Source organism: Diaphorina citri, unplaced genomic scaffold (assembly GCF_000475195.1).
Source record: "Diaphorina citri unplaced genomic scaffold, Diaci psyllid genome assembly version 1.1 scaffold752, whole genome shotgun sequence".
Lineage (NCBI taxonomy): Eukaryota > Metazoa > Arthropoda > Insecta > Hemiptera > Psyllidae > Diaphorina > Diaphorina citri.
This window is the reverse complement of record NW_007378185.1, coordinates 78,839-103,728: the sequence shown is the minus strand read 5'-3', so window position 1 is coordinate 103,728 and position 24,890 is coordinate 78,839. Positions and strand designations below refer to the sequence as shown.

The 24,890-nt window shown below is 37.2% G+C and overlaps 3 protein-coding genes across 3 annotated transcripts in view; 2 read left to right on the top strand and 1 right to left on the bottom strand.

Moving 5' to 3' along the window:
* LOC108252697 overlaps positions 1-24,890 on the top strand; it is a 48,959-nt gene that overhangs the window by 17,719 nt on the left and 6,350 nt on the right. The window contains exons 5-6 of the mRNA XM_026825443.1: positions 16,501-16,597; positions 22,733-22,850. Of these exons, the coding sequence (XP_026681244.1) occupies positions 16,592-16,597; positions 22,733-22,850 (124 nt within the window). The 5' untranslated portion in view covers positions 16,501-16,591. The remainder of the gene's footprint in view (positions 1-16,500; positions 16,598-22,732; positions 22,851-24,890) is intronic.
* LOC103511781 (calmodulin-2-like) lies at positions 10,833-12,476 on the top strand. The gene has a single exon (XM_008476517.3). The coding sequence runs from the start codon at positions 11,360-11,362 to the stop codon at positions 11,987-11,989; it is 630 nt and encodes a 209-aa protein (XP_008474739.1). The 5' UTR covers positions 10,833-11,359; the 3' UTR covers positions 11,990-12,476.
* LOC103511783 (very long-chain specific acyl-CoA dehydrogenase, mitochondrial) lies at positions 12,659-20,114 on the bottom strand. The gene is made up of 12 exons (XM_026825444.1): positions 19,977-20,114; positions 18,770-18,896; positions 18,072-18,267; positions 17,537-17,755; positions 16,755-17,010; positions 16,181-16,356; positions 15,558-15,821; positions 15,224-15,310; positions 15,114-15,152; positions 14,032-14,247; positions 13,533-13,745; positions 12,659-13,056 (listed from the first exon to the last, which is right to left on the bottom strand). The coding sequence occupies exons 2-12, from the start codon at positions 18,850-18,852 to the stop codon at positions 12,919-12,921; spliced, it is 1,887 nt and encodes a 628-aa protein (XP_026681245.1). The 5' UTR covers positions 18,853-18,896; positions 19,977-20,114; the 3' UTR covers positions 12,659-12,918.

Below are 24,890 nucleotides of genomic sequence, written 5' to 3'. Positions count from 1 at the left end.
GGGATCTGATAATCCATTCTTTCTAACTCTAGGTCCTAGAGGTGTCATTACTTTGTCAATTATGTGCAAACATTATTCTGTCAATTAGAACTAAACAAACATTGCTTTTCTTCAGCTGTTCAATTTGCTCTTTTACATCAATTTTCAATCATGTAAATTTTCCTTCTGTGTTATAGTCAAAGAACAGTCTGCGGTGGTGCTAGCTACAAGACCTTGAAAGTTACAATATGGATCCAGTTCATGGAAATTAATTTTCCTTAATAAACTGAATATTAAACAAATTAGGTAGGTACATAGGTAATTAGGTACTGATTTTCTCTAATCACGATCGAATAAACTACGGGCTAAAAAATTCCCGGAGGAACGGGCCCAGCTTGTTACTTTTCAAATAATTTATTCCAGTGTGTTTATAAGAATCACAAATCTTTTGTAATTTTAACGAAACACCATGTTCATTGTCACTACAAATATGTAGGTATTCACTGTATTGTTGAAGCCTAGGCACTAGGTAAGGATTTTCGGGACATACCTACCTACTGTAGGTATATGTATTTTACAAAAACTTGTACCTAATGGATAATTAATTACGTTACTCCAGCAAACTTTGTCGACCATTTCTATAGGACAAAGTGGTAAAAGTGTTGTTTTTCTGCTAATTTTGACATCATATTCCCTGTTCTAATTTTAAAGTCATGGAATTTCATTCCGGGAATATCGTATAAACCCTGAAATAATCATCAGGAAGCAAGCTCTTTTTCCGACTTACTATTCTTTGTACATACTACATAATAGAATACCTTCGACTTACTTTGGTTATAGGAGAATCTTCGCAAAGAATTCAGAAATTTGGAGCACTGGTAAATTTACCACAAAGCACAGTGTTTAACAACAGATTACTCTTTTTCAGAGTAAAAAGAAACTTTTACAATACACTTGTAGGTATTAATCAACTAGGTCTTTCAAGCGAGATCAAATTTTATAATAAACAAAATCAGAACGCACTAACCAAAACAAGACGATCATCAAAACTGAAGCTGAAGCTATTGGAGACAATAAAATGCTGACGATACAGTTGAGCTGCTATAGCATATAGGCCTATAACTGTAGCTTGTACCTATACCTACTACTATTCATTTCATTTCCAACATAATATTTTTGTACTAGCCAGTATCTTAACACAAAAACTCCCTCGTTCCAAGCCAGCCTACATCTTAGTTAGTTTGGGTAGCGCGTAGCGCGTCTGCCTTGTAAGCGCTAGGTCGCGGGTTCGATTCCTGCCCGGAGCGGACTTTATCCTGAACAGGTTAAGGTTCGTTCTCAGAACGGCTGACTTTCTCCTATCTTGTCCTTCTTTCTTCGATTTCGAGACTACAAGGCCTCAGTAGTTGCCTACAGTTCCCTCTGTCAAACCTCTTGGAAAAAGGTCATAATGTCCAAACTTTCAAAATAAATCGAGAAAGAAAGAAGACAGATTTTTTTTTTTAACCCGGGAATCAAACCCGCATCTCGTGCATGGTAGACCAATATGATGAATGATTACTACAGACGTTGCTATAAATTTATTACTATAGGTATTACTTACAGTGTACCTACCTGCTACACGTGTCCAACGAGAACCAGTGCCGTAATTAGATGCTCTTAGCATACTCCATTTCTAATTCCTCACCTAAGCTGATTCATTGTTACAAGTCACCTAATATTGACAAGGCTCATGAGAGGAACTACATAGAAATAAACACAACACCCTCACAAGCTCACACCATGACCTTTGCTCTGGTTCTGCCATATCTCGGGCTATGGCCATGAACAAAGTAAAGCAAAAACCGAACATTTATATCTGCTAGGGGTATCTATTACCATGACTTATTGCTCATGAATTTCTGTCGGGTATTCGTTACAAATAAGTTCGACTAATATACCTAGCACGAATCACGTATTTACTTATTTGCTGTGGATATCTACCTATTAAAAGTAGAAATTCAGAGTGAACAACAAAAGGTGCTATTAGATACCGAATTTTAGGCCCATAATATCATGACTCAATAGTTACATAGGTGCCTACACCCTCACACCTACACACTATGTAGTATGTACAATGTACATACCGATATACACTACACATAACATACCTACGTAGTCAGTTATAGTACCTACATAGGTATGTTGACTGTAAAATAGCATGAATACGCTTTTAATTATCAAATAAATAACTTGAATTAAATTATTACCTCGAGGTATACTATTAATGTTAAGGTGTAGGAATGTAAGTTATGTTCTTTGATAAATTATGCAGCTTAAATTAATCAAATATCTATAGATATATCGATAAATTTGATTAGGTGATATATTGTAGGTCCTCGACTTTTTTTTTTGTAGAATATGGCTCAATGTTGCCCGAGCTCTATTGGTTCACATGTTAAGGTGTAGGAATGTAAGTTATGTTCTTTGATAAATTATGCAGCTTAAATTAATCAAATATCTATAGATATATCGATAAATTTGTTTAGGTGATACATTGTAGGTCCTCGACTTTTTTTTAGTAGAATATGGCTCAATGTTGCCCGAGCTCTATTGGTTCACTCGCGGAAGTCAAGAGTTGGAAGCACCGGCGCCGCCCGGACTGTATTAACACGAAACGGACTTTCATCAATAACGTCTACAGGGTCATTATCTATGACAATAGAGTTACTAATAACGTCTACAGGGTCATTATTGGTTCACTACTACTGCCCTACTTTGTGTCACACTTTTGTCATTATCTTGTTTTGAACAAGCGTGATATAAATTTTATCTTAACCGTTCCGGGCTAGGTTTAAGTCTGAGCTTTAGTTCTGATCTAGTTGCTGCATTCTTTGTCGATTTACAATGCATAGGTAAAGGTATACTATACAGCATGGTTAATTACATGGCACGATACTCTAGCCACATCAACCCTGTTGGAGAGCTAGTAAGGAGACAAATGAAATTATCTGTAATGATAAAATGTAGGTAATTATGAAGTCATTTTGTGCGAAATTAACGTGTACGGTACTGTCAATAATTCGCACAAGGAAGTACCTAGTAGGTCGAAAGTTCGAAACCAGAACAGAAAAATCCTGTTTAAATTACAATTAATTCTGTTAAACACTTGACATTTTCTGCGCATACTTTTTGTCATTTCCAGGGATCAATTCGCAAGCTTTGGCATGGTTTCCTCTGTGATTATCAGAGAGCAATTTTATTTGGTTAATTTTTGAAGAGCCAAAATGGTAAGATTCTGCTATTTAGTGATTACTAGATTACTCACTACTCAGATATTATACGTATTATTAATTTTTAAATCCCCTAATTTTCTCTCATTCCTCCTTAATTTTTCCTTCCCTCCTAATGATATTTAATTCGATTTTGATCTATTTTAAGTCAGCCCATGTAGTAATATTGTAATAAGTTTCTTATTGTGCTATAAAGTTTCAATTCAATGCTACAGTGGGTAATTTTCCAGATACCTACCATTAACTAGCACTCCTCATGAGTAAAAACAATACATCTACACAAGCATAAACTTATAGTGGTACCTTGAATGTAAGTCATCTGGTTTTCTTTGTCCCCCCTCTATTTTTCTTTGTTCCTCTCTTTCTTCTTCCTATTTTCCTCTTGTACGTGCCATATTTTGCCTTACCACACCCTCCCCATACAACACATGGTCGACCTACGAATCTGTTCATTCTTAGAAGTTTATTTTTAAACGATGGAGTTTTCTCCCTCTCTCCTGCGTGAAACAGGCCACAGAGGTGATGGTGAATAAATAATGTGAGTGTGTTCGTTAGGTATCTTGTGTTCTCTTGGATAGATAGCTATTAAATTTGTATCAATCAATGTGGCCCAGTGGCGAAGATAGAAAGGCTATGGAGTAGGAGAGTGAAAGATGGTCAGAATGAGGGTGATTTCAAGCATACACAACTTATTGTTTGAATATTCCAATGGGGGGGTTAGCGCTCAAAAATCTCAACAAGACCTAGGTTTCCTCAGTCTCGAAAAATCTCCTAGGTCTCCCAGACCTAGGTCTCCCAGAAGGTCTGAAGCAATTTCCCAGCACACACGTTCCGACTGTCTGACAGACCTAGTGTCTGTGGTCTCCCAGACGGTCTGAGCGTGAATTGCTGGCATTAGACCTCCTACTAATCGGAGATTTTCTTCTATGACAGTATAAGAACTTAATTGAGACCTAGGTCTCTCAGACAGTCTGATAGACCTAGATTTGAAGCGATTTCCAGCCTCACACGTCAGACGATCTGGGCATGAGTGGCGGAGCTTTGGCATGGTTTCCTCTGTGATTATCAGAGAGCAATTTTATTTGGTTAATTTTTGAAGAGCCAAAATGGTAAGATTCTGCTATTTGGTGATTACTAGATTACTCACTAATCAGATATTATAGGTATTATCAATTTTTAATTCCCCTAATTTTCTCTCATTCCTCCTTCATTTTTCCTTCCCTCCTAATGATATTTAATTCGATTTTGATCTATTTTAAGTCAGCCCATGTAGTAATATTGTAATAAGTTTCTTATTGTGCTATAAAGTTTCAATTCAATGCTACAGTGGGTAATTTTCCAGATACCTACCATTAACTAGCACTCCTCATGAGTAAAAACAATACATCTACACAAGCATAAACTTATAGTGGTACCTTGAATGTAAGTCATCTGGTTTTCTTTGTCCCCCCTCTATTTTTCTTTGTTCCTCTCTTTCTTCTTCCTATTTTCCTCTTGTACGTGCCATATTTTGCCTTACCACACCCTCCCCATACAACACATGGTCGACCTACGAATCTGTTCATTCTTAGAAGTTTATTTTTAAACGATGGAGTTTTCTCCCTCTCTCCTGCGTGAAACAGGCCACAGAGGTGATGGTGAATAAATAATGTGAGTGTGTTCGTTAGGTATCTTGTGTTCTCTTGGATAGATAGCTATTAAATTTGTATCAATCAATGTGGCCCAGTGGCGAAGATAGAAAGGCTATGGAGTAGGAGAGTGAAAGATGGTCAGAATGAGGGTGATTTCAAGCATACACAACTTATTGTTTGAATATTCCAATGGGGGGGTTAGCGCTCAAAAATCTCAACAAGACCTAGGTTTCCTCAGTCTCGAAAAATCTCCTAGGTCTCCCAAATTTGTATCAATCAATGTGGCCCAGTGGCGAAGATAGAAAGGCTATGGAGTAGGAGAGTGAAAGATGGTCAGAATGAGGGTGATTTGAAGCATACACAACTTATTGTTTGAATATTCCAATGGGGGGTTAACGCTCAAAAATCTCAACAAGACCTAGGTTTCCTCGGTCTCGAAAAATCTCAAGACCTAGGTCTCCCAGAAGGTCTGAAGCAATTTCCCAGCACACACGTTCCGACTGTCTGACAGACCTAGTGTCTGTGGTCTCCCAGACGGTCTGAGCGTGAGTTGCTGGCATTAGACCTCCTCCTAATCGGAGATTTTCTTCTATGACAGTATAGGAACTTAATTGAGACCTAGGTCTCTCAGACAGTCTGATAGACCTAGATTTGAGTGGCGGGCATAAGACAGTCCCTCCCCTCACATTAATTCTCGATTCCGCCTCTGATATCGAGTGATCGAATGAGGGAACTGTCTCAAACTTTTCCTTTCCTGCAATATGAACGGAGTGTGGTTATTGCCGCGGGCAAGGACTCTGGGGGTGCGGGAATATAAACGACCTTGTCTGGATGACCTTGGCCACAGATCACAACTGGTTATTGCCGCGGGCAAGGACTCTGGGGGTGCGGGAATATAAACGACCTTGTCTGGATGACCTTGGCCACAGATCACAACTTTTTTTTACAAAACTCGGTACGTCTGAGTATTTATAAATAGTCCTCAATATTCTCGAGAATTAGAGTGGATTGTAGATTTTTTCTCTTAACATGTCAGCTATGTATGTCTTATGTAAGTACCAATATCACCCATGCTACCTATAAGATGGAGAATTGGAGACTGTAGGTTGATTGATCTGATTCTAATATCTAATCTATCCTAAGGTTGGAAGTCCATCGAGTCTCATCACTCCTAAAAGTCGCGTACGGTTTCCCTATTAACGTTGCGGCGTTGGTTTGCCATCACTCCTCTTGGATTGTTGGAACGATCGTCAATGGCTAGCTTAAGAAAGGGAAGGTGCTCCAAATGCATCCCTAATTCACTTTTCCTGTCTCTTCGAATCCAAGGTGGCAATCTTATGTGAACACAAAGTGGTAAAAGTGTTGTTTTTCTGCTAATTTTGACATCATATTCCCTGTTCTAATTTTAAAGTCATGGAATTTCATTCCGGGAAAATCGTATAAACCCTGAAATAATCATCAGGAAGCAAGACCTTTTTCCGACTTACTATTCTTTGTACATACATAATAGAATACCTTCGACATAATAGAATACCTTCGACTTAGTTTGGTTAAGTATAGGAGAATCTTCGCAAAGAATTCAGAAATTTGGAGCACTGGTAAATTTACCACAAAGCACAGTGTTTAACAACAGATTACTCTTTTTCAGAGTAAAAAGAAACTTTTACAATACACTTGTAGGTATTAATCAACTAGGTCTTTCAAGCGAGATCAAATTTTATAATAAACAAAATCAGAACGCACTAACCAAAACAAGACGATCATCAAAACTGAAGCTGAAGCTATTGGAGACAATAAAATGCTGACGATACAGTTGAGCTGCTACAGCATATAGGCCTATAACTGTAGCTTGTACCTATACAACGCACTAACCAAAACAAGACGATCATCAAAACTGAAGCTGAAGCTATTGGAGACAATAAAATGCTGACGATACAGTTGAGCTGCTATAGCATATAGGCCTATAACTGTAGCTTGTACCTATACCTACTACTATTCATTTCATTTCCAACATAATATTTTTGTACTAGCCAGTATCTTAACACAAAAACTCCCTCGTTCCAAGCCAGCCTACATCTTAGTTAGTTTGGGTAGCGCGTCTGCCTTGTAAGCGCTAGATCGCGGGTTCGATTCCTGCCCGGAGCGGACTTTATCCTGACAGGTTAAGGTTCGTTCTCAGAACGGCTGACTTTCTCCTATCTTGTCCTTCTTTCTTTTCGAGACTACAACGCCTCAGTAGTTGTCTACAGTTCCCTCTGTCAAACTTCTTGGGTTATGTGAACATTTAATTCATTCCCATTCGTTTGTGTGTCAGACATATTTATTGTATCATTTGTAACTCAGAACAGGCGCTTTAACATTCAACGTGTTAAAGCGCCTTATTGAGAAAAAAAGGGAAGGCGTGGGATAGAGAGGTGATTAGAGATTTTGCTGATTCAATAATCAGGGGGCAGGAGAGTCGTAGGGTTCAGTGTATTTTCTAATACGCTTGTTTCTTGTCATCTTGAATTTCAAACACCTCACTGGTCTTGCGGTCTCTCCCTGCGGTACCTAGTTATGAATAGTTTTGTTAAAGTTAGAATATCCCTAACCTCCAAGAAGAAACCCAATAACCGATTCTACGAATGTGTTTGTCAATTAGAATCTCCAATTTTTCATTTGCCATGCAAAAAAACCATGTAAAAAGATGGACAAACTGAACTATGTATTATTTTGTACGCGCAGAATGAGATGTTTAGAGTGGGAAATCCTTCAATGGGTCACTTGAAGTCTGGAGTAGTCTTTACCAAACAAACGACAGAACGAAGTCTTGTTCACCCTATAAGGAAAACCAGTTGGTTGCTATCTGACAACAATAATGATGTGGTTCGTTTAAATTTCCAAAGCACTAGGGCGTAGAGGTGGCGTACTAGTTGATCTGAACTCAAGTTCATGGGCAAATTCCAATCTGTGGGTTTTTTTTTTTTTTTTTTTTTTTTTCTTTTTTTTTGTCTTCTTGAATTTCAAACACCTTGTTCTCTCTCTGTAGGACCTAGTTATGAATAGTAAGAATAGTTCTGTAGAAGTGGGAGATCCTACAGGTGTGTCCAAAAATAGTCGACCGGCCATCGATCGACGGCAGTTGACTATGTGTGGACACACCTTTCGATGAGCCACTGGAAGTCTGGACCAAACAAGCGACAGAACGCAAGACTTGTTCACCCTATAAGGAAAACCAGTTGGTTGCTACGATAATGATGTGGTTCATTTAAATTTCCAAAGCACTAGGGCGTAGAGGTGGCGTACTAGTTGATCTGAACTCAAGTTCATGGGCAAATACCAATCTGTGGCACTAGTTTTCCTTTAGAGATTATTTTTTATCCAAGTCTATAATTTTATTTAAATAGCTTTGAAATGGAATGGAAAATAAATGGAAAAGGAACCGTGAAACATATATGAACCGCGGGGAAAGACACTCAAGTCCGATACATATTACATAGTATTGGGCCAGGGCTTATCATGTCGGATTGGTCATGTTATAAGCATGCCTACTGACGTACGTAGACTTTTCAAGTAATATTGCCTTTTTTAGATGGTTTTAAGAACTTCACTTTTGCAACAATAGGCATGTACCTATGTATGTGTACTGAAGAACCTTCACCTATATTAACCTAATGAAGCCACAAAAGAAGACAATACAAAATTCTCCATAATGACTTTGATTTGATAATTCTCTCCTGCGAACAAACCACCAGATTCTGCGCAAAAGAAAACCACGAGTGTGAAAATTGGTTTTTTACATCACTCCACCAACCACAATGGCGTATTTTCCTCTCAGGTTAGCACGAGTTGGATAAACTTGAGCTAGGAATTGCATTCGGTTGCATTTGCTAGTTTTCTTCATTCTGTTTGGAAGCAAAGTTCAAAGCCAGTTCAGCTCGCTTAAAGAACAATAAATTTGATTTGTTTATCAGAAAACTCAAGAACCTCAATCTTGACTGAAATGTATTGGTCATGATTTCTCATTTCTGCATACAATTCTCGCTGATCTCTCGTGCAGTTTATTCGCCAGCTGTTCATGGTTCATGTTAGGTGTCCTATACATCCTAACCTACCAACAGAAATACATACATGGTAGAATATTATAATAATGCTTCAGTGAACTATGTATAAATAGAACGGAAGAACTCTAAAGCCTTCAGTGATCTATGTATAAATAGAACGCAAGAACTCTAAAGCCTATTAACTAATAACAAACTCCAAAAATTTCATTTGTGCTCAATATTTTTGGTCACACTAGGCAAGGTATTTTTCAAAGACAATTTGTTTGAGATAAAATATTCATACCTCGAATAAGATCGAACCCGCATTCTTATTCTTCACCTCAATAAATATTTCAATTCGCCTTTCCGTCGAAGAATTTATGGTGCCCATTATTACTGAGCCTTTCTTACCTATCGCCACAGCCACTAATACCTATCGTATAGGAACTTGTGAATGGACATAATGTTGTATTGTGTCGAGCCCTCCTCAAGACACTCGGTATACTTAAATCATTTTCTGTTATGTCACGCGCTGCAGTCGAGTAAAACAATAGTAACAACTTGGAACTTTAGAAGTTAGAAGCCTCTCACTATGCTCCATATATTTGAGCACAAGGTTCTATAGGGTCAGCTTTTGCCTAGGACTGGCGGACGCCTACGTAATGTAATACTGGTGCTGTGTCGTGAAACAAGAAGTATATACCACCCCGAGCAATGCATACAGGGTGTCACGAGTTCTGGTGGGATTACTATGGCCGAACTGTTGCAAAATGGGAGTACCTTGCCAGTCATAAAGCACACTAAACTTGTACATTTATTATGGTTCTGCTGAGGACCTTTCACGGGTGAGTTTTCCTAGCGAAAGATAGCACAGTTGGAAGACGATTTTTAGCCTTGACTATCGTTATCCATCTTTCAGCGGATAAAGGTTCTCACAGTTGTTATCCCATGGTTTTTCTTTGCTACGTAATGTAATACTGGTGCTGTGTCGTGAAACAAGAAGTATATACCACCCCGAGCAATGCATACAGGGTGTCACGAGTTCTGGTGAGATTACTATGGCCGAACTGTTGCAAAATGGAAGTACCTTGCCAGTCATTAAGCACACTAAACTTGTACATTTATTATGGTTCTGCTGAGGACCTTTCACGGGTGAGTTTTCCTAGCGAATGATAGCACAGTTGGAAGACGATTTTTAGCCTTGACTATCGTTATCCATCTTTCAGCGGATAAAGGTTCTCACAGTTGTTATCCCATGGTTTTTCTTTGAGAGGTGAAATGTAGGAGAGTTTCTTTTGTCTACAGATGAAGTTGCCTAGTGTGTCCATGAGCGTTTTGAAACTGGAGTACCACCTTCTTACACATCCCTAAACTAAGTGTGTAATTACGATTTATTATGATCTTTAGTTTGACCCTGTCACGTACTTTTTCTTTGAGAGGTGAAATGTAGGAGAGTTTCTTTTGTCTACAGATGAAGTTGCCTAGTGTGTCCATGAGCGTTTTGAAACTGGAGCACCACCTTCTTACACATCCCTAAACTAAGTGTGTAATTACGATTTATCAAGATTATGATCTTTAGTTTGACCCTGTCACGTATCTATTCTAAACTTGGAACTAATTTAAATATTCGAGTGCTATAATTATTTAGATTTTATTTTCCTTTAATTGTTGCTGTATAGATACATTTCAATCTCGAAGTAGTACGAATAAGTGAAGTACTTATTTCTCAGGTATATTATTATTTCATTTTGAATATTGCAATACCAGGGTTTTTTACATTCGTAGAAACAAATCAGGGTAATATGCAATTACAACTTTTCCTTAGATCGGAAGAGCGGTTCAGCAGGAATTTTTTTTTTTTTTTTTTTTTTTTTTTTTTTTTTTTAAGAAATTTGTTTCAACTTTAAACCTACGAGATTGAAATAGAGATAATAAAAATCTGTATAAAGTCTGAGGAAAAAAAAAATCATTTATATTTTGAATGCGTTTTTCCATTCTAATTACCTTGGGCTAGTAATTCTGGTTAAAGTGATACTGTGCTATGTATGTTTACAACTTTCAAAGGCTCCCAAGTGATAAACGCTGAAATCACGCTAGTGTTCGTATTTAAGACTTTTGAGATTTTGTAATCTGATATAAAGTCTCTCTTATGACTTTTCGTTTTCGTAACCTTTTTTTTTTTTTTTTTTTTTTTTTAATTGTCATGAAAGCTTTGGTTATGGTTGGTGTTATTCCTCCTCATTCTAGCGACCATTAGACGATGAAAGAGCTAAAAACACTTGGATGTGGGCAATTTTTAAATTCAATTTAAATTTATGTGGCCACGAGCTATGTAAGTGTCTATAAAATTCTACTTAGGCTTGATGAGAGAATGTCCTCAGTGATACCAAATCTCATAGAAAACCCTCGAAACGATTATTTAATTTTAATTGTGTAGACCAAATTGCAAATAGCAATGACGTCACTACCGAAAACTACAGTGCAGATCTCAGACGAGAAGCTAGCTGAGATGGAATTGATATTTGAGAAATTCGACGTGGATGGAAATCACCTTCCATTTTCCGATGAACTTGAAACCATGATGAGAATGTTGGGCTTTGATCCGGACTGGAAAGAGTTGAGATCTCTACAGAGTAGACTGCGAGGCTTGGATCTGATGGAGTTCAATCAGTTTGTTAAGATCATAGCAGAACAGGAACACAAAACTGGTAACAAACGTGGCTATGAGGAATCGGAAATCTTGGACATCTTCAAGCGTTGGGACCCTAACAACACAGGATTCATATCCAAGGAACAATTCATAGAGTCCATGACAACCAGAGGAGATGGATTTGAACAAGACGAGTTAGAGGAAATGCTGAGGGAAATGCAAGAAGTTGATGAAGGTGGAGAGGCAGACCAAATAGCATACGAACCATTTATAAAGAAGATATTCGAGGACCTGGCCCATGCTAAGGAATTACAAAAGCAGGAAGTGGAAGAATTTATCAAAGCAAAGGAAAAAGAAAAAGAATTGGAAAAGAAGAGAAGAGAGAAATCTGCAGAGGAAAATACTGAAGGCAGCAAAAGTAAACAAGTAAATTGAGATACCTCGAGCTTTTTACCGAGAGAAAAAAATCAGGAAAACTTTCGATTTCTTGTAGTGTAAAAATAAATATATTTATTGAACATTTCTTTAGTAAAATATTGTACTATATTAAATACTTAGGTATTGTTACATTGATTGAAATTCGACGCAAACATTGTGCGAATGTGGATAATCAATAATTGATACATATAAAAAAAGGTTGTATAAAAATAAAATTTAACTAGATACGGCTAAATAATTCCTTTTTTTAGAATTTCAGCTCCTAAAAGAAAGGAAAACCTATGTGATTAAATATAATGTACAATGGGAAAGAATCCACAACGTGAAGTAAAAAACGAGAAGAAATCCCAACATAGCTACGAAAAACAATGAAGACATAGACCACCACGATATTATCCTAATAATAAAGATAAAATTGAAATAGTGGATGAAAAATATAGTTAAAATGAAAAAAATGCTGACATCAACAAACTAACCAGCAAAAGAGATTTTCTTCAAAATATTGTGCGGGCGGGCATAATTCTGATCTAATAATAAAGATAAAATTGAAATAGTGGATGAAAAATATAGTTAAAATGAAAAAAATGCTGACATCAACAAACTAACCAGCAAAAGAGATTTTCTTCAAAATATTGTGCGGGCGGCCATAATTCTGATCAATATGTACTGCCCGTTTTGGCATATTGGAGATTTAACTTTTGGTACACAGACCAGCGAGGTAACTGGGTCTGTAATGAATAGGTATCAATTACACACATACAAATGAAACACTCAAACAGTACACTCGATTTCCAGTGATATGGCTAAGCACCACACTTACCTGTACATACGAAGTACAGATAACATTCGTATATCAGTGACACAAAAACAAATTTCATACATTTTCATCAGTCGATCCTCGGTCATATAAGAGTCCACATCCCTCATCATAGATTCAAAGGATTAGTCTGTACAAATCCGCCCGAGGTGCAAACATTCTTGGCAATATCTCCTAGCTTTGTGTATGAGTCTAGCTTCTTGCCAGAATTAAGAGCACCCAGGTTTTGACTAACACGTTCAGCAGCCTGAAACAGAAAAAAAGATAATAGAAAATTACCTATTTGAAACAAATAAAAAAAATATTTGATATAAACTACTCAAATTACACTCACGAGTCCCTTTAACATAGCACTCAACTACTAATATTTGTGGTCAAATTTTTAAAATACCTAATTGAGGACAAAAATTTATATATCGACTTTGAAACTGCAACATTCTGATTACCAAGCGACCGCTTGACCACTGAGGTATCGAAACAATGGGCTGATCTACCGCGCTAAACATAAATTCATGGATGCTTAACCCATCATATTTAGGGCTGTTTTCCCTTACACCTAAGCCTCAGAGGCGCTAGACATATTACATTACGTGGAAATGGGGTTCTTTTCTGACGAAATTCCTGTGTGTGGCGTCCAGTCTGTAGGACAATTGCACCCCAGGCGCTTGACATAGCTACGATATAACCATGTGGTGAATGGCCATTAATGACTATTGCGCTCACCTCATAACACCAAAGTTCGGCCAACAGTTGTTCGTGACTGGCTGAGGGAAGATTCTTGTTGAGTGACCGAGTGGCACGGCTGAGTACCACAGCCATAGTGTACGTATCAAACGCCGCAGCCGCTAGCCTATTCAATAGAAATTGCTCTTCCACTACACCCTTGCCGTATTTGAGTAGGAGGGACTCCACAGCTTCGCCGAATAGAACAACACTCTGTGGGGAAAAGTGGAAGAAATTAGACGAATGCATATAAATAATTTTATTGTAGTCCCTTTCTGTTAAAATATTAATTACAGAATTTAATTTCTAACTAGGGATTTCTTCTAATCGTCTTAAGCATAATGGTTTGTCACAAATATCGTTCCCCGCCCAATATACAACGCTAAATTTCATGACTTTTGGACTCGAACCACCAATCTCCAATCTAGAGCTGACCGTGCTAATTACTACACCACTGACTCACTGAATTTTCTTTTGAAGATTTTTTCGCCTATCTTACCTTGGAGCAGAGTACTCCAGATTCTGCTAGGTTAGCATGGACCACATGGTGTAGAGAGGGAGGCGTACTGAGACCTATAGACTTGAGACCTCTCTTCTTCACTTCTCCAATGATAAGGCCCAGATGTGCTGTGGGGTTCTTGAAAGCCTTCTGTAACTCGCGCAGGTGACCGCCAGCGTATTGAATACCTACAGGAGAAGGGACAATATTTGTGTACTACTTAAGCCTTAAGCCATTACAGTCAAACTATGAACATAATTAGAATTCTTCAATTAATGTATAATATTTGAATCTGCACCCTCTCGCTTGTCAGACGAGGATCATAACTACTAAGGCAGGAATTGATATAAAAGGCTGAAATTAAAACTCTGCAGACCCCAAATCCCACAGACCTTCCAGAGTGTTGGGTTCAACAGTTTCCAGGGAGTCATTTTTGAGCGGGTCATTGACCTCCTGTGAAATGTTAGAAATGTAAGGGTAAAGTGTTAACACCTACTCTGAATCATAATGGTCAACACCTTCAGTGGTATAGTAAGCAAAATGTATGCCTGAAAAACACTTCATAAAGACTGTCTAGCTAGGGGACTTTAAACAGAGAGTAGACCAGCGTCTGGCTATGTGACTATAAACAGGGAGAAGAAGAGCAGCTGATATTTTCTTTATTTTGCCATCACCTTTTGGCTATAGCTAAAGCCGCTACAACAGTTGTGAATGCTGTTATAAAGAAGGAAATGAACCTATTTCCAATTTTCCATATTCCTTTTAGGAGTAGTTAAATACACTAAATTAATAAATTTACCAATATCAATATATTACTGTTAGTATAATTAAGAATTATTCTTACATCAAAAAATTTGGTAACAGGATCTACAAGCATTTTGAGTGTGTCAGACTGGTCTTCTGTTAATACTTCTGGGTACGGAAATACTTGATTGGTGTTCAGTTGACCTCGAAACATATTCATTGTAAATGACTGGGACTCCTTGGCTGCCTTTTGTTCCTCTTTGGCTTTCACAGCAGCTGAGGCCGATGCCAACCTTCTGAAAAACAGAGAAGGAAAAACCCAAGCAACAAGTTAATGCCTCCCAGGATTTGAATGGCTTCATCTGTGACATACCACGCTGCTTCCGAGGCGAAAACCTAGTGGGGGAGTAAACGAAAAACAAAAAAGTATAAGTAGTGTTTTATTTACCTGTATTTGGACTGGCAGCGTAAAAATGCCTCCCAGGATTTGAATGGCTTCATCTGTGACATACCACGCTGCTTCCGAGGCGAAAACCTAGTGGGGGAGTAAACGAAAAACAATAAAGTATAAGTAGTGTTTTATTTACCTGTATTTGGACTGGCAGCGTAAACCGCAGTTTATTGTGTATAGGTATAGAAAAATACCTATTGATGTTTATTATTGACCAAAAGTGTAAGTTTGAACGGATGAACATATGTACCGATATACACTGTAGATATGAGATTATGTGTTATAGTAGTATCGTGGAATAACCCCTGTCTCTCTTCAAATATGTACTCACTTTGGATATGGCCGCCTCCAGATGGTAGTCCTGCGAGCCATTGTCCATATTACCACTGATCATATAGGCCAAACTCTCGGTGACATAATGGAGGAGCGCCATTCGGGCCAGTTTCTCTTGGATGGTACCAAACGAGTCAATGCGGCGACCGAATTGCACTCGCTGCGTGGCATGGTCTACGGCTTTCTTCGTGACGGAACGCATAGTACCGGCCAGAGCGGCAGCCATACCGAACCGACCGTTGTTCAAGATCTGCATAGCCACCTGTCCGGGGAGAAGGAATTTGACATTATTATTTTGTTTATTCGTGTTTTAAAATAGATGATCAAGATAGAAAGTTTACAGCAGCTTAGAAAACCAACCTAACCACCCATTATGATTATCAAATAATTGAGAAAAAAACATGCCTTGGCAGGGATGCGAACCCCTTAACGTCTGGCTATCAGGAAAGCATTTGACCACTGTCACGGCACGTAGTATCAAGCGTGCCGGGAGGGGCGCGAACGTCAAGAGTTTGGAAATGACATCCGGACTATATGAATACAAAAACAGTGTTGAGATTTTTCGGCATTTATGGATACAACCGTGATTTACGATGGAAGAGGAACATATAGTAAAATTACCTTGAATCCATTGCCTACACCTCCCAGGACGTTTTCTACTGGCACTTTGACGTCTTCATAATACACTTCAGCTGTGTTGGAAGCTTTGATACCCATCTTCTTCTCTGGAGGACCTGATGTTACTCCACCGAAACTGCGCTCCACTATGAAAGCAGTCACTTTGTCTACCACTTTACCTACAAGAGAGAAACCATTTTGTTTAAAATTCTATTAAAACTAACTATAAAAAAATGTACTTCTGATTATAAGAATTTAATATCATTATACACAGTCTCTTGAGCTTAACCTCAACTAATAATAATTTATGTTTCAAATTTCAGGCCAAAAGGAGAGGGGAAATTGAAGCAAGAAGAAGCAATATTTAAGACAGCATCCCACACTGAAACCTTCAAAAGCTTTCCACTTGGCGACATGAAGGTAAATATCTCATAAGCTACGACGCTACGAGTCTCCACTGTGTCCTTTGCAGATACACAAAACATGGCCAAGTGTGATATATATATAAAAATAACAATAATAATAATAAAAATGAAACATTGTGTGGTATGTTTCCAAAGTGATCACTCAGACTCACCAGTTTTCTCATCCTTGACGGGGGTCTGAGCAAACACAGTCATGATTTCAGCAAACCCGCCATTACTGATCCAAATCTTGCTTCCGTTCAGAATATAGTGTTTGCCGTCTGGGGAGAGAACGGCGCGCGTTTTGATGGAGCCCGCATCACTTCCAGACGCAGGTTCCGTCAAACAGAAAGCGGCGAACTCTTTGCCCGTGGACACCCGGGGTAGATATTTGGCCTTCTGTTCTGGATTTCCAACGAGGAGAATACCCTGAAAATTATAGGTATAATATAGAATAGATGGAAAATTGTTGGTGTGACTTATCCTATGATAAATGTCGTATCAGAAACGTAGAATAGAATTCTGAAATATTCAGGGGAAAAATATTTAGGTTCCACTGGGAGTCGAACCAGGGATTTCAAAAGTATTTCGAGATTTGCTTGGACTTGACTAAACACATATTATTCCAATAACACAGAAACAAAAAATATGAAAGCTAATGTTAACCTTAGAAAGAGCTAACACAGCAAGAGGTCATAGTGCCAAACAAAACAAACGAGTCTAGAGCTCACCACTGATAAGGAAAAGAAATTCCGGGTTTGAGATTTACCTGTATCAAGCACGGCTTGATAACATAATATTCTATATGCGGAAATGATAGTACAGAATAAGAATAACTTGTGGGAAGAAGTTTAATACTTTTAATCATATTGAAAAAAAAAGTATTTCCAACTCATCAATATTATTGTATACCTATACCTACAATACATAAAAGAAAGTAGGTATACCTACTAACCTTGAATCCAATTGACTGGTGAGCTCCCAGAACAATACCAACCGCCAAGTCATTGCCACCCACAATCTCGACCATGCGAGCGTATTGGGTGTTTGTCAGACCTAGGCCACCTAAATCCTGAGGCACTTGTAGGGAGAAGGCACCCAAATCCCACAGACCTTCCAGAGTGTTGGGTTCAACAGTTTCCAGGGAGTCATTTTTGAGCGGGTCATTGACCTCCTGTCTATGAAAGCAGTCACTTTGTCTACCACTTTACCTACAAGAGAGAAACCATTTTGTTTAAAATTCTATTAAAACTAACTATAAAAAAAATGTACTTCTGATTATAAGAATTTGATATCATTATACACAGTCGAGACTGTGAAACCTTATGGTTTTGATGATGGAGCTGGATAGTTGTGAATGCTGTTATAAAGAAGGAAATGAACCTATTTCCAATTTTCCATATTCCTTTTAGGAGTAGTTAAATACACTAAATTAATAAATTTACCAATATCAATATATTACTGTTAGTATAATTAAGAATTATTCTTACATCAAAAAATTTGGTAACAGGATCTACAAGCATTTTGAGTGTGTCAGACTGGTCTTCTGTTAATACTTCTGGGTACGGAAATACTTGATTGGTGTTCAGTTGACCTCGAAACATATTCATTGTAAATGACTGGGACTCCTTGGCTGCCTTTTGTTCCTCTTTGGCTTTCACAGCAGCTGAGGCCGATGCCAACCTTCTGAAAAACAGAGAAGGAAAAACCCAAGCAACAAGTTAGTTTGATTTTTTGGATGTACCTACATACTCACCTAGTAAGGCTACTTGACAAAATTGGAAATGATGATTAGAGGTTTGTGAAAACATTTCCCATATAAGAGGTCCCATATTACCCCAACAAGGCCAAACATTTTTACTTTCCTTATCCTATAGGAAGGAAAGTAATGTAGGTAATCAAGTCAAATTTTTGATAGTCAGTTTTTTGTGCCAAAACACGTTTTAAGGTCCCTAGAGCCTAAATCCAAAATTTCAGCCATTGGTCCATGTGTCTGTATGTCCTATCTGTCTGTCTCTCTGTAAACAAAATATCTAGTTAGACTTGAAATTTGGCATGCAGCTGTTTTTTGCAGCTTTTTTTTTTAAATATAATAAAACAATAAGTAGGGAGACCTTATAATTTTTTGCCTCTAGAAACTAGACTCATTTCAACAAAAAGTTCTTCTACCACCAAATATTTGACTTACCTAAATTGTGTGTTGACATTGACGTCAAATAACTTGGCTGTTGCAGGCTCCAGTCTCTCCAAAACTCTCAGGAATTTCAACATGATGTCTCTTATTGTTCACCTGTGTTGAATAACTTAGTTGAAATCTAAAAAATAGAAAAATAATGCTTTTCAAATTACTGAACTCTTCAACATCAAGAGAGTAGTTAAGACAACAAAAAATATATTCATCAAATCTGGATTTGATAGGGATTCATTAAATTCAGAAAGAAAAAAAAAAAAAAAAGAAAAAAAAAAAAAAACAATAAGTAGTCCTAAACAAAAATGGATGTGGCATACAAGGGATCAAGAAGAGACCACTGTAACATAAATTAACAGAGATACTAAATATCCATGGACATAACTTCTACACACAAGCTTAGAAAAGTAAATTAAGTTAACCTATTTACTTATTAGGTGTGTACCTACAGTTTACCCATAATTCAACAGAGCTTTTGATAAGAGTGTTCCTAAGGCAAGGTTCATTTGTGATAGGTGTAATACCTACTATTTGCTGAATCCAACTTTTCTCTTGAAAAATAAGGAAGTATTAAACTGTTGAGATTAAGCAATTTTGTTGTGAATGTTTAGACCTTGTACCATACCTAAACACTGGACCAATAAGAACTACACCAGGTTACATAAGTATAGTTTTAAGAAATTATATTATCAAAGAATAAGTAGGCTAGCATGAGAGATTGAGGTGAGTGAAAAGAATTTTAGATTTGATCTAAGTATTTCACATGCCTTCAGGCACACTCCATTTGTCCAGGGTCTAGGCATTACCTTGCCCTTGGTATCATTTTAATAAACCATTTACTGATGAAAATTTCAAACAATAAGTTGAAAAATAATCAGTACTTGTGCAGAAGTCACGTCCGTGGAATATTGCTACCAAAGGAACTGACCAGTGTTATTATAGGGTTAGGTTAAACGCAAGAAAGAGTTTTCACAATTAGAGCAGTGATTAGTGTTATTATAGGGTTAGGTTAAATACAAAAAGGAGCTTTTCTTTTCCACGGACGTGACTTCTGCATAATTACCGACAATGAGAAACCACCCTGCCTTTAATTCAGTTTGTGAAACCTTCAACTAAACCCAGCCTCTGGGGTATTTCATAATTATCAACTTTTTTGAACTATTTGCTGTAGTCAAACAAAATATTCTTTGAACAAAAAATTACATACGGTATAACGGTATCTTGTTTTTGTAGAGAAAACACAAAGCACTGTTACAGCTATTTACAAGGCAAAACTATGTTTCAAGTTTTGTGTAGGAATAGGTATGTAGTTAAAATCAGGTGCAGAACTGTTGTGAGTACAAAGCTCAACTAATGCAACAAGTTAGTTTGATTTTTTGGATGTACCTACATACTCACCTAGTAAGGCTACTTGACAAAATTGGAAATGATGATTAGAGGTTTGTGAAAACATTTCCCATATAAGAGGTCCCATATTACCCCAACAAGGCCAAACATTTTTACTTTCCTTATCCTATAGAAAGGAAAGTAATGTAGGTAATCAGGTCAAATTTTCGATGGTCAGTTTTTAGTGCCAAAACACGTTTTAAGGTCCCTAGAGCCTAAATCCAAAATTTCAGCCATTGGTCTATGTGTCTGTATGTCCTATCTGTCTGTCTCTCTGTGAACAAAATATCTAGCTAGACTTGAAATTTGACATGCAGCTGTTTTTTGCAGCTTTTTTTTTTTTTTTTAAATATAAAAAAACAATAAGTAGGGAGACCTTATAATTTTTTGCCTCTAGAAACTAGACTCATTTCAACAAAAAGTTCTTCTACCACCAAATATTTGACTTACCTAAATTGTGTGTTGACATTGACGTCAAATAACTTGGCTGTTGCAGGCTCCAGTCTCTCCAAAACTCTCAGGAATTTCAACATGATGTCTCTTATTGTTCACCTGTGTTGAATAACTTAGTTGAAATCTAAAAAATAGAAAAATAATGCTTTTCAAATTACTGAACTCTTCAACATCAAGAGAGTAGTTAAGACAACAAAAAATATATTCATCAAATCTGGATTTGATAGGGATTCATTAAATTCAGAAAGAAAAAAAAAAAAAAAAAAAAAAAAAAAAAAAAACAATAAGTAGTCCTAAACAAAAATGGATGTGGCATACAAGGGATCAAGAAGAGACCACTGTAACATAAATTAACAGAGATACTAAATATCCATGGACATAACTTCTACACACAAGCTTAGAAAAGTAAATTAAGTTAACCTATTTACTTATTAGGTGTGTACCTACAGTTTACCCATAATTCAACAGAGCTTTTGATAAGAGTGTTCCTAAGGCAAGGTTCATTTGTGATAGGTGTAATACCTACTATTTGCTGAATCCAACTTTTCTCTTGAAAAATAAGGAAGTATTAAACTGTTGAGATTAAGCAATTTTGTTGTGAATGTTTAGACCTTGTACCATACCTAAACACTGGACCAATAAGAACTACACCAGGTTACATAAGTATAGTTTTAAGAAATTATATTATCAAAGAATAAGTAGGCTAGCATGAGAGATTGAGGTGAGTGAAAAGAATTTTAGATTTGATCTAAGTATTTCACATGCCTTCAGGCACACTCCATTTGTCCAGGGTCTAGGCATTACCTTGCCCTTGGTATCATTTTAATAAACCATTTACTGATGAAAATTTCAAACAATAAGTTGAAAAATAATCAGTACTTGTGCAGAAGTCACGTCCGTGGAATATTGCTACCAAAGGAACTGACCAGTGTTATTATAGGGTTAGGTTAAACGCAAGAAGGAGTTTTCACAAATAGAGCAGTGATTAGTGTTATTATAGGGTTAGGTTAAATACAAAAAGGAGCTTTTCTTTTCCACGGACGTGACTTCTGCATAATTACCGACAATGAGAAACCACCCTGCCTTTAATTCAGTTTGTGAAACCTTCAACTAAACCCAGCCTCTGGGGTATTTCATAATTATCAACTTTTTTGAACTATTTGCTGTAATCAAACAAAATATTCTTTGAACAAAAAATTACATACGGTATAACGGTACCTTGTTTTTGTAGAGAAAACACAAAGCACTGTTACAGCTATTTACAAGGCAAAACTATGTTTGAAGTTTTGTGTAGGAATAGGTATGTAGTTAAAATCAGGTGCAGAACTGTTGTGAGTACAAAGCTCAACTAATAGCCCTTGGTTCTTTACTTATCAAATAGTATACTTACGTCACTGAAATAAACAGGATAGTGAGGAATGTTGTAATTATCACCCAATGTCAATGCATTTCCGTGTATTGGTGCAATTTCAATTGATTCATGATTCCCTTGAAACTGACTAATCTCAGTCACATGAAGTTCAGGTACTTACCGAATTGAAAAGGTCCAAAGTTTTTTTTCACAATTATTACTCTTATTAATGAAGACAGAATTAATTGATTAGAATTTTAATTATTTTTGGATTAATCAAGAAAATAAATTTAATGGAAATGGAACTACTACGTCAAATCGTCAATCGAATGTTGTTTACATAACAAGCAATCAGCTGATTTTTTTCCCCAACACATGTTTGATACAAGTAGCGCTATCTATTGAACTATGCAAGAAGTGCCAACATTTGTCTTGCCCGGGATAGAACAAAACATAGGTGTGACGTCACAAACATGTGACTGCTGTGACTTTCCATTATACCTACCTGATGTTGGTTTAAGTAATCTTTTGTTTTTCTTTGGTGAAGCTTTAGATAAATAGGTATCACCCTGTCGGTACATAGGTATACTTACCCCTCGATTAAATTCATCATGATGATGTTTACAATCATAACTTTTCATTTGGTTATTAAACGTCTATCTTGTAAAGATCAAAAGATGAAGTTTTATATGACAAGGTCCCATGTCTGGGAGTGACAGCATCAGTTTCATTGTATGTACTCGTAATAAATATTTCATTTTATTTCATTACAGATGCTCTCAAAATATCAACACCGTCCAGGCCCGTATCCTGGATACTTTAATGAAGGGGGTCCCAGAATCCAGACAGTGACTTACTGGGAGGTGGACGAGAATCTGAAGTACCTATTAGGTAAATATTCAAATGATCTATTTTGTGACAGAATTCGGTAGACTTAGAGAGAGAGAAATGAGCTTCATAAAATACTCGTAAGTATAAGTTGTAGCTACTAAAACCAAAGGAAGAGAAAATACCTAGCACAAGTCGCTTTACTACGTATTGGGCTGCTACGTATATTAATAGGTTTTCTAGTCAACTCCCATGGCGTAGTGGTCACTGCGCTCGCCTTGCACGCGGGAGACCTGGGTTCGATTCCCGGCGGGGTCAAAAAATTTGTATCATGCGAATGATTGATTCCGTGACTGGCTGTTGCGGGGCCCACTCAGCCTCGTGAGGAAAATGAGTAGCTATGCAATATAAATGCGCATAGCGACCGGTGCCAGCATGGTAGGTGAACATTAGATGTTTAGGATTATTGAGATATTTGCAGTGAGCACCAAAGTTGTGAAATAATAACACAAAGAAATGGTACCTACTTATTTATTTTTTTAATAGGTATACTGGGGATACACAATTACACAGTATACATATTTATCTAGGTTCTAGGTATTCTAGATACATATACTTCTACATAGACCGCGAGGTACATCTAATAAAGTTCATTGTAGACTTTTAACTTCCAAGTTAAAGTTTTAGCAAATTTTGCGATCATAAAGTTTTCAACTTTGATCGAAACTTTTCCTCCCAAATTGAAGAGCTTTTATCAGAAATTTCGATAGGTAGATACTAGCTGTTTACCACATAAAACTAGTTGGAGGTTTAACGGAACGTTGATGGGTTTGAGTAGTTTGAGTTCATTTGTCTACTAAAGTCGTTATCTAGTATCTATGTACCTACTTATAGTGGGTACTGGGTAGCTTAGCTACATAGTCATCATCATCATTGGCAACCGTTATCTGTCCACTGCTGACTGCTGGGTACAAAAGATGTATCCATAAACTAACTTTCTTTTGTGGAAAAATAAAATTCGATTTCATGTTCCTAGATCTGCGTTTCTTGGGATGTGGTACAGCATCTGTAATCATCAAGTAACTTGAATTGATTTACGCACATCAAGTGATATACTTACGTCACTGAAATAAACAGGATAGTGAGGAATGTTGTAATTATCACCCAATGTCAATGCATTTCCGTGTATTGGTGCAATTCCAATTGATTCATGATTCCCTTGAAACTGACTAATCTCAGTCACATGAAGTTCAGGTACTTACCGAATTGACAAGGTCCAAAGTTTTTTTTCACAATTATTACTCTTATTAATGAAGACAGAATGAATTGATTAGAATTTTAATTATTTTTGGATTAATCAAGAAAATAAATTTAATGGAAATGGAACTACTACGTCAAATTTAATCGTCAATCGAATGTTGTTTACATAACAACATAACAAGCAATCAGCTGATTTTTTTCCCCAACACATGTTTGATACAAGTAGCGCTATCTATTGAACTATGCAAGAAGTGCCAACATTTGTCTTGCCCGGGATAGAACAAAACATAGGTGTGACGTCACAAACATGTGACTGCTGTGACTTTCCATTATACCTACCTGATGTTGGTTTAAGTAATCTTTTGTTTTTCTTTGGTGAAGCTTTAGATAAATAGGTATCACCCTGTCGGTACATAGGTATACTTACCCCTCGATTAAATTCATCATGATGATGTTTACAATCATAATGCAGAGAGAAGAATGATGGAGAACAACAAGGAAGTAAGAGCAGGAAAGAAAATTGATAAATTGAGTAAGAAAAGAGCAATATGAGTACAAGAGACGAGAGATTAAGGCGCTAAAGGTAATATGAGTACAAGAGACGGGGAGAATTATAAGGGCGCTTAAAGGCTTTAACGTTGCACTTTTTAGGGACCACACCTAACTCCTCACCTGCTCCTACTGGTAGTGTCATTTTAAGCCGTCACACTGTCTGCGTTAGCCTGATAAAGCCAGGCAGAATTACTCAGAACCGCGAAGTTTTGACTACCTGCAGGAGGGCCGTGCGATACTAGACAAAGAGGTGAAGGGAAAGACTATTCATCTGTGGACTCGGATCAAACG